At 40.2% G+C, this 16,296-nt stretch overlaps 1 protein-coding gene across 5 annotated transcripts; it reads right to left on the bottom strand.

Annotated features, from left to right (window-relative positions):
- Positions 1-880: 880 nt before the first annotated feature.
- Positions 881-9,627, bottom strand: LOC135497027 (uncharacterized). Of its 5 annotated transcripts, none has more exons than XM_064786686.1 (9): positions 9,527-9,627; positions 7,924-8,161; positions 7,627-7,701; positions 6,836-6,896; positions 4,574-4,689; positions 4,171-4,285; positions 3,731-3,786; positions 3,346-3,496; positions 881-2,313 (listed from the first exon to the last, which is right to left on the bottom strand). In XM_064786686.1, exons 4-9 carry the CDS (start codon positions 6,882-6,884, stop codon positions 2,243-2,245), a joined length of 558 nt encoding a protein of 185 aa, XP_064642756.1. In that variant the 5' UTR covers positions 6,885-6,896; positions 7,627-7,701; positions 7,924-8,161; positions 9,527-9,627; the 3' UTR covers positions 881-2,242. The 5 variants fall into 5 exon arrangements, with proteins under 5 accessions (XP_064642756.1, XP_064642754.1, XP_064642755.1 ...); XM_064786684.1 differs by having other exon boundaries at positions 8,722-9,626; XM_064786685.1 differs by having other exon boundaries at positions 7,924-8,155; positions 9,527-9,626.
- Positions 9,628-16,296: the final 6,669 nt, after the last annotated feature.

The raw sequence follows: 16,296 nt of genomic DNA, 5'->3' as shown, positions 1-16,296 counted from the left end.
CTGTTTCACATTCCAACTCACACTTTCCTCTCTGGCATGTTTCAGGAGAGATAAGGTGACAAGAAGCCAAATAAGTAGGGTTAGGACACACAAAAACCATAACGTGTGGCCTTAGGAAGGGAAAATACTAATTCCACCCATAAAGATGTTGTTCACATTCCAACTTTAAGAGATATTTCTCCTTTTCGGGCTTTAAGCAGACTAATAACACCACTTTCATGAATTTCTCAGTAGAAAACCTGAAAATAACCCCTATTTATAGCATTTCTTGGGCATTTTCTTTCCAAGAAGTGTACTCAAAACAGACCCCTTTCCCCCCAACATCCAGTTCGGTCAATATCGATCCGAAGAAGGTGACTGGGTGACTGAATTAAAGGATGAATGGGGTAATAAATCATCGAAAGACAATAAACAGACACAGTGTTGAAAAATTAAATGAATTCATGTCGACAACATGATTTAAGGTTCAAGGTTATACACAACGCAAATCTAGTTTCTCTGCATTGCCAACCTCGCCTCAGTTCCAATTAACAGCGGGGTGCATATCCATTGTTGGAACAGCAATAACGATCAGAACGGCGACCAATACAGTGAAAATAACTGTGCACTTGGGCAACAATACCCAATAGGACAACCTTTGTATTCTAAAAATAAATTATCAACAAACGTACTTCGGAGCCATCTGTTCACGACCTACAGAACCAATATACCTTTGGTGTGTATCCTTGGTCAAGACACTTATCCATCAAAAAGTATAAACGTCCCGATTCAGTCATAAATACTTTGCAGGGCAGCTTAAGACTTTGATCAAAAATAGTTTACATTCATGTGTATCGATATATTTTGAAACTAAATGCTAAAGATTTGAAAAACATACATGTATAATCATAAACTTCAGTTTATTCAATATAAAATATGACTCCCATTACATATAATCAATGTAGTTAAGGCACTTTAAATGCATCACAGTCACCGTATGACTTTTACAATGGCTATTTACAATGTAGAGTGAGGTCCATCAGATTTCTTAGTACCAGGGAAGGGGGGCAATATTGGGGCATTACCAACAGACTTGGAACAATAGACTTGAGAGGACAATGTCTTTATCAGTTCTCGACAAGTCTTAATTCAAAATAGTTTCAGATAATTGTAAGATCATCATTAGTAGCAATCTATACCAGTAAGGTCATAAATTAGATAAAACGGGCATCTTTTGTAGTTTCACAAAAAATTTAAAATAAATTTTAAAGCCAATACTGACTAGAAGTACCAACATTCAAATAAAATGCCATGGTAAATGACAGTATAAAACAGCAAGTTCAAAAATGTTTCTAAGTATATTCTAGTTTCACCGATCTTCGACCGTTTTTGAATAATAAAGTCAGGCACAAAAATACACACATTGCCGTTCGATGCCATTTGTTTAGTTTTATGCCGAGAGACAATTTAGGCGACAAGTTGGCAGGAGGCAAATGAACCCACTAGTCTTTTTAAAATGTGTTTCTAACCATGATTTAAGGTGAAACTTATTACAAAAAGTGTCCTAATACATGAAGATCACCCTGTAAAATTCAGCCGGAAGTTAAAGAAGTATGAGTCTTTGAAGTTACCCTAAAGGTTTGTCATGATATAATCCAAATTTCATCCTGTTCATAGACAGTTTCATAAATGCAATGAGTAAATATAATAGTATTATAGACAATCTAACAGGGGCTAAAATTCAGCAACATATAGATATAGAGTTTTATCTATATCAGGAGCACTTCACTAGCAATACAAACCATTATGGAAACCAAAACGTTATTTTCATTCCACAATGTCGCGCACAATCCCATTTTTTGTTGTCCACATTCATCCAATTTGCTCAATGAGTGGCCAAAATGATCACATTAGATTACTCGGTCCAAGGTTGCAACATCAACAGCAGCTAGAGCTGAGTGACCCATATGATAAACGTTTACAGGTTGGACAATATCTCCTCTTTGAACATGAAGTGGCACCTATGAATGGCCAATATGGTCAAAAATTTGTTTTGTAACTGTCCTATTAAAGTTGCTACATCAGGCTGCAGCCACATGTACACTTCATTGGTGACCAAGAAGTGATCACCATTCATATTCTAGTTTCACCCATCTAAGACAGTGTCATAAATTACTATGACAAAGAATATTCAGAACTCAGTCTTAGATCAGTGAAACTAGAGTAAATTTCACAGTGTCCAAAGTTTTGACATAAACGGCAGCTATGAAGGACCAATATTGTGGTCGCCGTTTAAAACAAGAGGTTGTGTACTGTCCAATGCTCCATAAGAACCTGCAAATGTAAACAAGATGTGGTCAATGTTTTATGCTCATCAAAATGAGGTGAAGGCCTATCGAACTTCTCAACCCCAGAAGATATATGATTAAGGAATTGAACCCGAGGCGGAGGACCTTGGTTGAGTTACCAAGACACTCTCGGGTGGAGCTAAAATACAGTCCAAACCCGAGCCGACAGGCGAGGGTTTGGACGAAATTCTTAATAATATCTTAATAATACCTCCATGCTCCATTCTTAATAAATTCTTAATAATATCTTAATAATACCTCCATGCTCAACCAAGGTCCGAAGCCGAGGGTTCAATTTCTATTCTAAAATACCTCAAACTTAAAAAGATAGGCCACGAAAATAACTTGAATATGTGCGAATTTGGCAAATTCCATCCATCGCCGGCCCGGCCGGAGCGCCGGTAGCGCCATTGTTTACATTATATTACGGCAACGTTACAGAAAATGAGACATGTACATTTTGTACAGCGCGCATAGGAAGTCCGCATCGGCTCGCTCAAGTGATGCTAAAATCCGCGCAAATGGGCTATTTGGAGCGTTTTTCTCGGCAAATATGTGTAGTGCTCATTAAAAAACTTAGGGTGGTTGATGCTTCCTTGACTGATTTGTGTTTGAAGCAGTGTTTTGAGCGCCTCAAACTTCTGAAGTGAGCCGAAATTCCATTGACGTGACGTGTGCATGGTTTCCACATTTTAGTGCAACCCGAGGGAACTTTGGTAGAGCATCTTGGTTGCGTGTCCAAAACACTCCGCTCTCAGAAAAAGGCTTATGCATTTTCCATTTAAAAGTTGACTTTACGGTACCAAGGTATTTTAGAATGGTCATTTAAAAAATAAATAACTTATAAAAGGTCTTATACTTCAATCAAACTATGCGTTTTGAACAATTCCGAAATATTTTTACAGACAGAACCTCATTGCTCTGTGACTATCATTTGCACAGACAGATTAGCGCAAGTGAATATACTGTTTTTTCCCCTTATTTCAAACACGGTCCACTACATTATAACTTTTCTTACCAGCAGTTAATTGACTTGCTTGACTATCCATCGACGGCCGTCTGCGCCGGACGGTTGTGGGAGGTCTCCTTGCCGAATGATAACCTGGCCCATTACTATGGCTAAACATCTGACCAAGAATGGAAGCAAAGGCCACAAAACTCAGAATCATCTGAAATTGAAACGAAAAAGTTATCATATAAAGCCAAGGGGTAATGTTATTCGTTCACATATAATTAGGTTGTTCCAACAAATCTAGTTCCTACATGTATTTCATATACCAGGCAATGCCAATAGTCAGTCAGAATGCATTCTACATGCATGTTTGTTTGTGCAATGTGTATGCAACCAGTGTGTAACCTGCACTATACAAACCACCATTACTATTGAAAGAAGCATAGCTTACCTGAAGGCCCATTAACGAATAATTGTACCATTCCCTTGGCGTGATGACAGAAGAACCTACAAATGATGCAGTATTATCAATTACAGAGAACGATTTTCATGTAAGCAGATCACACAAGTGATTTGACTTTGCCCAGGACACACCCATAACCACCGAGCGGTTTTGCATTTATCATACACCAAAAAATGACGTACAGACATTTTTGGCTATTTCTGACTGAAAATTCTCAGACCTGCGACAGCGTGACAGGAGTGACACCACTGACTTGCTGTTTATGGATGTTTCACCAAAACCTCTGCGATCAAAAAACAAGGCTGATACATACTCCAAGAAACATTGTAAACAAGGTGTTTTCCATGAAGAATTTCTAGCACGTACCTACGACTGGAAGCAAATGCCAAAGAAGACGATGAAGGCAAAGTCGAAGAAGCTGTGCTTACCACATAAAGTAGCCGTAGACACTGAAAGATACAACATCTTGAGGAAGACAAACACGATAATCAGTGGTTTGGGGCTGACGACGTTATACTCATCAACGAATCGCCAACTTTTGTGCTGAAAAGAAAATCACACAAATGGACAACACTGCAGAAAAGTTTGCAAAAGGGATCAAGACTTACCAAGGGCCACATGCATTTGGCAGATTATGATATTTCTCTCAGTTTTTCCGATAACTTTTTCGCAATTTATTTTTGGGAATCATGGTTATTTGTGGACGAAGATGAAATTCTGGTGAACATTTGGCAGTTTTCAGTATTATTTTCGCAGCCCATGAAAGTAGACTTCAAAGAAATATTTGCAAGGTGGGAAAAAAACATGTTAAAAGAAGCATAATTCACTTACATCTAGCCTAAAGGTTAATGCATAGAGACCAGTGAACAGCAGAATAGAGGAGAGATAGCACTGAGCAAGAAAATAGCCATTCACTCGCCGATGGAACATTTGCTGCCCAAGTTTTACTGGAAGAAAGCAGAGGATGATGCATTTAGATATTGTAAGTTTATAGGAAGGTCTGAGATATCTCCCGGTATCAGAACTCTACATTGGAAAGGAATGATAAATGAAACGGCCAGGGGCCATTGTGCTCACCGTAAGTATTTTTAGTAGACAGTTACAGAAAGTGCTACAGTATGACAATGGTGAATATATTTTTAACTTTGACCTCAGTGACCCTGACAGGTAGGTCAAATAACAAACCAGGGTGATATGTGATGTAGACACATCCACCTGACCATAACAATTTCATCACTCGTTACACTACAGCAATCGGCAAAAAACGATTTCCAAGATGGCCGCCAAATTAAATCTATGGCACCAAATGAATAAAAAAATGAAGAAAATGTAAGATAGAACTCAGAAAAGAAAAAAGGAAAAGATGAAAAATAAAAATATTTTTGGCTGTCCTTGACCGGGGTTTGAACTCACGACCTTTTGATTGCCACAATACGAGGAAAAACCCACAAAAGATGCAATTTCGGCCATATTTGAATTCCGATCTGGCTGAAACTTGGCATACAAATAGTGGCTTCTTAGATTCATCATTACACAAAATTAAAACTCTTTACATTGAACAACGACAAAACGTACCAAGAACGGTAAAGTTTTCAACTTTGACCTCTGTGAACTTGAAAGGTGGGTCAAATCAAAAACCTGTAAGATATGTGATGTATCCTTGCTGGGAGTACCTACCATGAAACTTTTATCAAAAACAAATCAGTAATAAGCGAGAAATCACACTTTTTGAGTTTTGAGTTTGGGCCCCCTGGTGGCCAAGTCAATAATCAGAACGAACCAAAATTCAGTGTAAAAGGTCAACTGACCTAGGGGGTCATTTGTTCAAAGTTTCAAGTTCATTACTGTTGCGGTTGAGAAACGTGCCATAGTTACACTCAAACGGCCAATTTACGCCATTTGACCTCTGCGACCTTAAAAAGTACGTCAAATCCGAAAAATCGTGCAACATCTGAGGTAACCTTGCTAGGGGTCCCTGCCATAAAAATTTCATTAAAAACAATTTGCTAATAAACAGGCTATTGCACTTCTTACTTTTTCAGTTTTGGCCCCCTGGTGGCAAAGTCAAGAATCAGATCAGGCTGAAATTCAGCACCAGAGGTTATCTGATATAGGGGGTTATATGTACCAAGTTTCAAGCTCATAGCTTTGGTGGTTGAGAAACGTGCCATAGTTACACTCAAACGGCCAATTCACGCCATTTGACCTCTGCGACCTTGAAAAGTAGATCAAATTAAAAACCCGTAAGACATATGATGTATCCTTGATATGAGTACCTACCACAAAAGTTTTATCGAAAACAAGACACTAATAAGCGAGATATCACACTTTTTAGATATCCACATTTGGCCCCCTGGTGGCCAAGTAGAGAATCAGATCGGACAGAAATTTAGTGTCACGGGTCATCTGACCTAGGGGGTCATGTGTACAAAGTTTTAAGTTCATAGGCCTAGCGGTTAAAAAACGTGCCACTGTTTTTGAACTAGGATACGACGGACAACGACGACGACGACGACGACGACGACGACGACGACGACGACGACGGACGACGACGGACGACGGACACTGCGGTGTTGTATAGACTCCCCTACGGTGAGCCAAAAATCTCTTAAAGGGACACCCTGGGCGTGAGCTTATGTTAGTTTTTCATATAAATATGGCTTCCAGCACCACCGTGTGCAAAACATCATCAGTTTATGAAAGACTTGATGGCAACCATGTGCAATATGTCATTGGTTTGTGAGTGCCATGTGCAATTGAAAGCTTGCAAGTTATTGTTGACATGGACGACTTCCAAGGATTGGGTTGTGCGATTGAGAACTTGAGATAAAACTGTAAAATCGAACACTGTGCAGTATACAACTCTTACTACAACAAGCAATTTAAATTGCAGCTGCTTGCAATTATAATTGCTGCTCTGCGCAAAAAAGAATCTCTCATCTGTGGGAAAACAGGAATTCTCTGGGTTTGATATTGAATCGAAGGGTGCTGCGACCTGTAATGACCACCGCCAACGAGCGATGAGCATCGCATGCAATTTAAATCGCTTGTTTGCATGGCGCTTGAGAAAGAAGACACGCTGGAGGTACTTACTGGATGTAAAAACAACTAGCACCAGATTTAATAATTCTATTATCAACATAACAACTTCACCCTGAAAATACAGAGAAAAAATGGGTCGAAAACGAATCATCTAAGAAATCTACCTGCCAATGTGGTGTGTTCCTTCATCGAGCTTGACACTGTTGCAATTTACCAATAGCATTCCGCGAAGATGAGGTCACTGCAGCTGCTGCCCTCTATTTCCCCATCGCTGAATTACAGGCAATGTCGGACAAACATGCGGTTTCGTAATGGATTCAGGCTTTCTAACTAGGGCAGTTAGATTCAATCTGGCACATGTCCGAGTGTTGGAAATACTACATAATTGTTCTGAATATTTCTCTTTCTGACTCTATGGGGTCAAAAATAATTGACTTTGAAATAAGCTCAAATGCGTAGAAATAAGTGTCGATGTCCGACTGTCACGTGACTAAAACGTCATCAATATCTTATGCAAATGACCTTGTGAGCTATAAATAGTAACTTCGCGGAATGCTATTTATCACAACTTTTGGACATGATACAAATAACATACCCATCCTTACAATAGAGCAACACTTCTGTCAGACCGAAATATCCTACCAAAGGTTCCAGTCTTTTGATGCAATGCACTACAATGCATGGCGTTACACCATTGCCGCAAAAGATGCTGCAGTGAATGTAATAGTGTAACTGTCCATATATATTTGTGTGATCATCTGTCATTGTCAAGCGAACAGAGCAAAAATAAAAGACTCACAAACAGTTCCAGGTTTATCGTCCTGGGTGTTTTCTCCACCTACCTCTGCCACTGTTGGGTTCGTCTTTGGCTTCTTCAAGTAATAATCCAGAAGAGTGATTATGATGATGTTTGCTATCTGAAAGGAAACATGAATATACAAGCTATAGCATTTGTGGGCCTGACTGAATAATTCACCGCCATTTTTTACTCTAATGATAAACGCCTCCTTTTTCATCACTCAAGAGAACGATAGTTCAGCGATATCTCTTGAGAAGAAAATTGCAATATTATAGAATATAGTCATGCCCTTAAAAAAGTAAATTATCTGCCACACATGTAGAAATCCTTAACGCCTCACCTGCAAAAGTAATGTCAAAAGGAACGAACACCTTTCAAAGAAGCCCAAGGCAGCTTTGCACCGTGAACATCGAGTTCCTTGAACTTCAGCGTTGTCATTTGGAGCTGGTTCTACCAGGAGCTGACTTCTGATGAGTGCTGCACCATCTTCAAATGTCCGCAAAATGTACTCTGCTTGTCGTTTTGTAAGTTTTTGTGAGTTGGGATGGTTACCAGGGAATGAGTCTTGTCTGCTGAAACTAGAAAGAATGGTATTTAGAGATAATGATCATCAATTCTGTCAGAAAGAGAGAATTGTCCAGATTCACTAACGAGTGAATCTAATGAATGTTGGACAGTTTACCACGTACATCAATGTGGAGATCCAATGAAACAAATTTTTGTCACCTAAATGTCATGATGAGAATTCAAGTTAAAGTTTGGGGTTTAAAGAATGATCACAAACCGAGCAGTTGTAGCCTACGTGAAAGAGTCCTTGATTCAAGACTGAGCGGCCCTCCAATAAAACTAACATTATAAAGGATGAAAACAAATGATTGGAGACTGTAGTCACTACAGGCAATGGCTTGTACAAAATTGGAATGGAATCAGCGAGTAAATAAGGAGCTGTATGTATAAGTATGTAGCAGGTAAAACCCTTCCTCAGCTAGGTCAGCTAGGCATAAAAGCTGCCAAGTTCTTAGTTACTCATAATGGAAAGGAAAGAATACCTGTATCATACCCCTGGGAGCTACATGTTTTGAATGAAGGGGTAACTAAAAGTGTTCTACTAAATCATTAAGATCCAAGTGATACTTACTTCGATGAAGTTCCAAGAATGCATGCAGCAGAAGAAAAAAGAGAGAGATTTTAAAAATTGGTTTGGAATTGAAGGGAACTGCTCAATGTTTCCAAGGGAGCATTACATCTTTCAGTCAATGTCCTACAACATTACAATAGTGAGTCCAACAACCAAAGAAAAAATTGTGTTTAAAGAATAGCGCTATAAGCGGCTTACAAATGAATGAATGATCAAATGAACAAATGTACTTTGTAGCCAATTATTCACACCATGTGGACATCACACTTGCAGGAAGAGTAAAGACTATGTCTGTCCACAGACTTAATCTAATCGAAATCGAAATTGTGTTTTCCCGAGTGTCGCGTGAACCGCATCAGTGCCTAGGGGGAATGACGTAGCCTCCAAGTGCCGTACTTCAAGTCTCAGTCTGTCGAACCAATGATCGAGATAAAACTGAGTTGACTAGATTGGAGCTGCTCAGGTACGAACTGAATGAATGAAGGTAATTAGCAATCACAAGCATGCAAGCTCTGGTTCTACTGCTCACAGTTCTTAAGTCTTATTCTTAAAACGGTACTGTAGCCAAGGCGTCTGAGCAATAGCGTTATACCCGTTCACACTAATTTCTCCAGCATAGACCTACATAATGCATTAATCCTTTGTGATTGTATTTCGTACACAAAAATGTATGTAACAATGTAGGCCCCCTATATTAATTTATTGTATGTGCACAAAACAGCCCGAGATAAACAAGGTCATTTCACTGCAATGACAGCTCGCCTTTTGCAATGTTTACGCAACAGGTACTTAGAACTGGACTTACTTATAAAAATACGAGCCATCGTGAGGACTTTGATCATCTAGCAAGGGCGAATCGTCCAAATGTTCACCAGTGTGATCCCAAACATAATCGTCATGTGTGTCTGCCATTTTGACACATCACGTGCGCCAGTTCCGCGTCACATGATCAACTATGCGATGGCAAGGGGGCCGTCTCAAGAATAATGCGCGGTAAATTCAAATTTAACGAGGGGTATATCACAATAGTGGACGGGAATTAAAAGATTAAAGTCATCCTTTGTAATAACAGACCACGACTTGATAATAAACTTGTTCACAGGTCAGTCAATTCATCGACCTTAACAAAGATGATCGCTGCACGGATGGATCACTGCTGAGTAGAGTTGCATGACATCGGAATCTATATCATAATACTATAAGGCGGCTCGATAAAGTGCCATTTGGGGGTCGTGTTTCGTCTCGAAATTTTGCACGTTTGCAAGTGATATGGTATCCTGATGCAACGTTATGTTTATTTTCGGAAATTTACTTCAGCGGAGCAGTAATGAGGGATTTTTTAATCGGACACTGTCAATTCTCTTTACCACTCACAGAAGCCAAGTCATTGCTGTTTAGTTATGCAGGGGCTTAATCAATCACCTGCACTCCCTGTGGGGTGACTAACATTACCTGTTGAACGGCTGGCTGTAAGGGGATGATTGGAACAGCCTGTACCTGTTGACCTGCTGAACCCAGGTTAATGTTATTTTCAATCCACGATTGCAGGTCACCTGATCTTCGAGATTTCGCGGGGAAAGAAATTGTAAACAAACGCATGTGTGCAGTTCAAATGTAAACAAAAACGTATTTTTGGTACTTTGGGTTTTCCCGCAGTAAGGAGCTGGGGTCAAATTGATGGTCTATTGTATATTGGTACTGTATTAGCCAGAGCTAGCCCTTGATTATGAAGGGATTTTCAAATTAAGGTTACAATGGTATGTTTATGTACTCACCACAGCTTTCAAAACTTGATGTATCTGAAGAGGCACTCTCGAACTTGGTGCTGGATGGTGCTGAACTTCTAGCTTGCCTGTCGACTAAGTGCCTTGCCCGAGATCATGCTACATGTAGGAGGAGTACGCATTTTAAAGTTATAGTAGTGATAGTGCAATTGGTCCGAGCCATTTGGAGGCCAACATGTGAAGGCCTATCTGGGTTCTCCTTCTTCTCCGTATAAAAGGGGCATATTGCTGACTGAGGAATGAGGCATATTCACATTAATTTGTCTCTTCGATATTGCTCCTTCAGATATTGCATTAGATTTTCATTGCAATTCAATCTATTCAAGGTATAGCCCATTTGAACCTGCCTGCGCCACGGGTACAATGCTAGTAGTTCATAATTCAGTCAGCCATCCGCCATTCGAGTCGCTTCTCTTGAGTCGGGTCTGCATACTTAGTTTATCGTATTTATATAGCTCACTGTGATTTAAATGGAAACTTTGGTGTGGGATTTTGGAGACCACATGCAGAGGGTAGAACGACACTTGAGACAAACAAACTTCTGACTAGGTTTATTATGGATTATCATAGAAATCCACATCTTTTATTAAACTTTAAAAAGAGGAGTCAAAAATCTCGATTGCAATAGTTCAACTTGAAAAATGAAATCGTAGCATATTGAAAATGGCATTTACAAGTAGAGCAGCGTACTTAATACAGCTTAGGGTATACAAATTATAGATTTTAGGGTCGTACAGGGTAAAACTTCAAGATTGTATTGACTTTAAATTATTGGCTCGCGTTTTGCTAGATTTCAAACATAATACGTGTAATAATAACGTTACATGCAATTAATCTTCATTGTCCCTTTCGTTATAGAATTACAAGGTTTTTAAAAACTTCTAATTGCTTTTCCCTTTGAGTTCAAGATTGTATTGACCTTATAATTTGATGTTTCGTGAGATAAGTCTCACGTCAGAGAGGCTACTATTTTGCCTGTATAGAGAAAGCCAATAAATATAAAAGTCAATAGGCAGTTTTCGCAAAACTTACGTTAGTTCAACATCGTGATTAAGAGGTCGAACAACGGGATAGGCGTTGGCGTTAGCGTTCCGGGAGCTTTGCGAAAAATCCCTAATGGTCAGTTACCCTTTACGTGCATATGTAAATACATTATACTTGAGGATTATCTGTATAATAATTGTTACATATTATATTACACCGAGAGAGATGGATGAAGAAAAGTGCGAAAATTTACAACAGGAGCTGTAAAACGACTTAGATTATTTTCGCACACTATATAAAACGATAAGTAGGCTATATTCGGGCATCGTCTGTTCTCTGCCCATCCTTGCAGGACTAGACACCCGAGGCAGTCCATTGCGTCATCTTAATTGGGTTTTCTTATGGTGAGGAACGAGGCCGGTCCACTGCGTCCGGAGTGTATGCAGGACAAATGGGGATGGAACCAAGACTAATTCGCATACACTAACTTTTAGAAATAAAGGTTTTTGAGCATCTGAAAAATCGGTTAACACAATAATACACCCCGTATATAATAGAGATTTTTCAGCGATGTGAAAAAACCCTCACAATCTGAAAAACCATTTGAGGTATTTCATTTCACCAAAAAACCACTCCTACTTTCAGAAGCTCAAAAAACGTTATTCTAAGACTATACCTGCCGATTTCGCCTGGGCTTTCAGTTAGGTCAAACCAAAAAATGTTTCTTGCATTTTTTAATTTTCTCAGACATTTCAGTTTTCGACCTGCAAGCAGTCAGTGGAATAGGTTCATTTTATTCAGAATTGACTAACTTATGTATTCCTTAATATCCGAAACAAGGTTTTTTTGTGACAAGTCGATCAGTGCCAGGTTACCCCAATCTAATCACCAGCCCGAGTCTAACAGTAGCCTACTTACACGTTTCTACCATTCAATAATAAATATTATTTATTATTGACTTCATATTTACTAGTATACTGGACTGCTATCAGAGCAACGATGACGTGCTTGACAACTCTGGCTTGACGCATCTCAAGTGACCACCATGTTTTACATCTTATCAAATCTTCAGAATAACCTTAGCTGTTAGTCAGGATGGGCTTGACGCGGGTATTAACCACGGATGTCTAAGAAAATGCACATTCTCCGAGATTTTTCCGAGGTTTGCCTGATCCGTTCCAAGGTAGACTCCCGGGGCAGTCCATTGCGTCATCCTAATTGGATCTACCCGGCCACAGGACGAGGCCGGTCCAATGCGTCCGGAGCGTACTTCCAGGAGGCAGACAATGCACCGCGCTCTGGGTTTGAACCTTAATTCGAACACCCTTGTGAAAATGAGATTTTTTGTGGGCATCACTGAAGCATCGTTCACAATCAGCCAGTCGTGCAAACTGAAGCGCCACCTATTTTACACTATCGAAGTCAAAAGGAAGTTGATTTACATCAAAATGTGAATCTATGTATAAATGCATAGTTTAAAAGTGCCGCGTGTAAAAGGCAAGCGATTTGTATTGGTGAATGATTTATACACTAGGTGGGAAACGAACACCAACAGCGGAAGCATTGTTTAAAACAGCGCACACTCCGCAAAGCCTTTGCATAAACCGTTAAAAGAGGTCGCTAAGAGGAAACTTGACGCAAGGGCCCAACGCGCCGCGTAGCGGCAAAAAAGCGAAGCTGGCGAAACATTTATAACGGGTCACCGTCACTTATTATTGGACTTATAGCGCATTTACGGGGTTGCAACTATTTTGCTTTATAGTGTCACCAGGAAAGAAAAGCATGCGACCTAACGCCGATCTATTTGTATAAAGTGATAATTGGAAGGTATATAGTAGGAAATATCAATAAAATAATCATTCCATTTCGTCTTTTGAGGGCATTTTTGATTGTAAAAAATATATGTGTACGTCACCGTAGTCTCTGCAATGATAATTTTATCAGAGCAGTCTCGCGCAAGTAGAAGTTCTTCACCTGTTAGTTCTTCACTTATTAGTCTCAACGTCTGGCGCAAAGCCAGACGTTTTCCATTACGATTTCACTACAATGTTTGACAAGAAGGAGCAGTGCGCGAGATATGCTAATGAGCAGACTTCCCTCGCTTGAGTTTCTGAAGAATGTTCCATATCGCGCTAAGCTCATCACTACTGATTATGACAGGCGTGCAACGGTAGGTATCTGCTCCCCAACTTCCACCCTAATACGGTACAATAAGTTACCATTTGATGGGAATGGGACAATGCCCTCACTGTGTATGGAGTCATAGGGATAAGAAGACATTATTCATTAGTGTTGGTACAAGTGATTTTGCCCAAAAAGCATGCGCATTCAAAAAACAAAATATGCAAGGTATCACGTACATGACCATGACGACGTGCAGAAAGTGCACTGGCCAGTGCATACCCTATGGCTATGTACTAGTAAACATTGTAAACATGAACAACATCATTATTCATCGGCAGTTCATTTTACTCCGAGCTTTTCCTGAAACATATAGCCATGATAATTAGGCCTACCATGTACCATGACCAATATCAGCACTAGATCATGTAGATGTCAACAAGTTCACATGAACCGTATATAATAATCCCATGTGGGGCATGCGTCTAAACCAAAGCCCCAAAATCACTTGTTTTGGTCTATTTCAGTTTCACTTGTGTTTCCCCCGTCTCCCAGTCCATAATACATTTACAGTTTACAATCCCCGATCATGGCCCAACAAAAGGTCATCGGTTGACTAAAGGAACACAACTGTTCAATGTATTTATTGTTGAATGCGATCAAACTACGTCTTTTCAATCGTGGATTGTAAATTTAACCCCATGGGCCTAGGGAAGGCCCTATAACAATACTTTCGACACAGTTATTATCTCCGCTGCCTCCACCATGTTACACACAGTGCTCACTGCTGATTCTAAAATGCGCCACCTAGTCAAAACAGGACATATGTTCTTCTAGGAATAGATCTCTTTCCAATATTTCGTCATTCCACTATCGTCATCACCTCATCATACTTTCATTGACATTACAGGCACACATCCACAGAGCACTCTTCAAATCATCTACACAGTGGTTATCCAACTAGGATTATAAAGGTAATTTCTTAGCCCCGCACAGTGGGTTTCAGTCTTGATAAAGGGGCACTATCCAAGATAAAGTTACAAGAAGTAGTCAATAGGGGTCTCTCACCTCTCACTGTATGTCCACACTATTCACGCTTGTACGAGGAATACATTCAATGCTGAATCTAACAACACCCAGTGCCCTTACTCTGTATATTAGTCACTGGAAGATGGCCCATTTCACTCCTTCCTTCTACTTCACCTATAGTCTCATTGCAAACGCCTCAGTTCTATGATATCACATTCACTTTCAGCTGTCATGCAACGCAACAACTGTGCTATCTGCCATCGCACATCAACGAAGAAGTGCAGCCGCCCAAATTCCACCTCACGTCTGTCCGACCAGCTGCAATCCTCGAGGACGCCCCACTGCACCACGATTTCACTACGATGTTTGACAAGAAGGAGCAGTGCGCGAGATAGGCTAATGAGCAGACTTCCCTCGCTTGAGTTTCGGAAGAATGTTCCATATCGCGCTAAGCTGACCACTGCTGACCATGACAGGCGTGCATTGGACTGGTACAGGTTGGAACTGAACATTGAATATGCTGGTGGTGACGCTTTCTGATGAGAAGTTGGTCGTGACTGATGCAGTATCCTTGGACTTGTCCACAGCATCGTTCAATCATTGCTCTCTGAGCTGCCTTGATTCTGTACTTACCCAAATACTAAGACCAAATGCCTGTTGACTGTGCTTTAAGAGAGACTAGCGCCATGCCTAGAGATATGACTGACCCCTATTGGCCAATGTATGACTTTATCTTGCCAACCTAGCTGCTGCCTATAGTCTCCCTTTAACTGCGGAACACTTCAAAGTCGATAAAATGCCATGTTCCACCTTTTAATGTGTTCAGACCGCCATTTTCAAAATAATCAAGTCAGGACACTGCCTTCTAGTCTCATAATAAATTTTGCTTTCCTCAATAATAACATTTCTTCTTCTTCAATGCTTTCATCATTCCAAACTTCTCCTCCTCTGACTTTTACAGGGGTACAGTCATGGCAATCAAAACCCAAATACTGAGACCAAATGCCTGTTGACTGTGCTTTAAGAGAGACTGGCCCCATGCCTAGTCTCTCTTAAAGCACAGTCAACAGACACCAACCCCCTCAGACTCAGAAACCACAAACGCCCAACCCTTCCTGCTACCTTAATACTTCTGGGTGGCTATCTCTCGTGTATCGGCAGGTCGCGCTCATGTGACAACCCATTTTTTGTTAACAGCCATCATCTTAGGCATACATTTTTCAACCCGAAATATAATCATTTTGTTTTGATAATGTAAAGTGAGTTTGATTCAAAGCCTGACTTGAAATAGCCTCCTAGCTCCATTATTTCAGGATATATTTCGAATATCACTACGCGTGTGCAAGGTGATGCGGATGTGCACAGCATAGAGACATGAGTAATTGTGGTTAATGTGCCTCATATCCGTCCGAGGCGCATTATACATTTAATAGTCGATTGATTCTACCTACTATAGTACAATTATTGACTAGTTTCCCTCTGAAATGTTGATTGGTACACAATCCACTCACTTGATGGCAGGACAATATCTGAAACAGTAGGGTGGCGGGCATGACCAATCGACTCATTACGTCCTTCCATCGAGTGAGAAGATCTCGTACCATTTTTACCGAACCGGTGAGAAATTGCATTTACATAATGATCGTGTATTTCAACG

The sequence above is a fragment of the Lineus longissimus genome, chromosome 12, assembly GCF_910592395.1.
Source record: "Lineus longissimus chromosome 12, tnLinLong1.2, whole genome shotgun sequence".
Taxonomy (NCBI): domain Eukaryota; kingdom Metazoa; phylum Nemertea; class Pilidiophora; order Heteronemertea; family Lineidae; genus Lineus; species Lineus longissimus.
The sequence above is the reverse complement of the archived record's forward strand: the minus strand, read 5'-3'. Positions and strand labels throughout refer to the sequence as shown.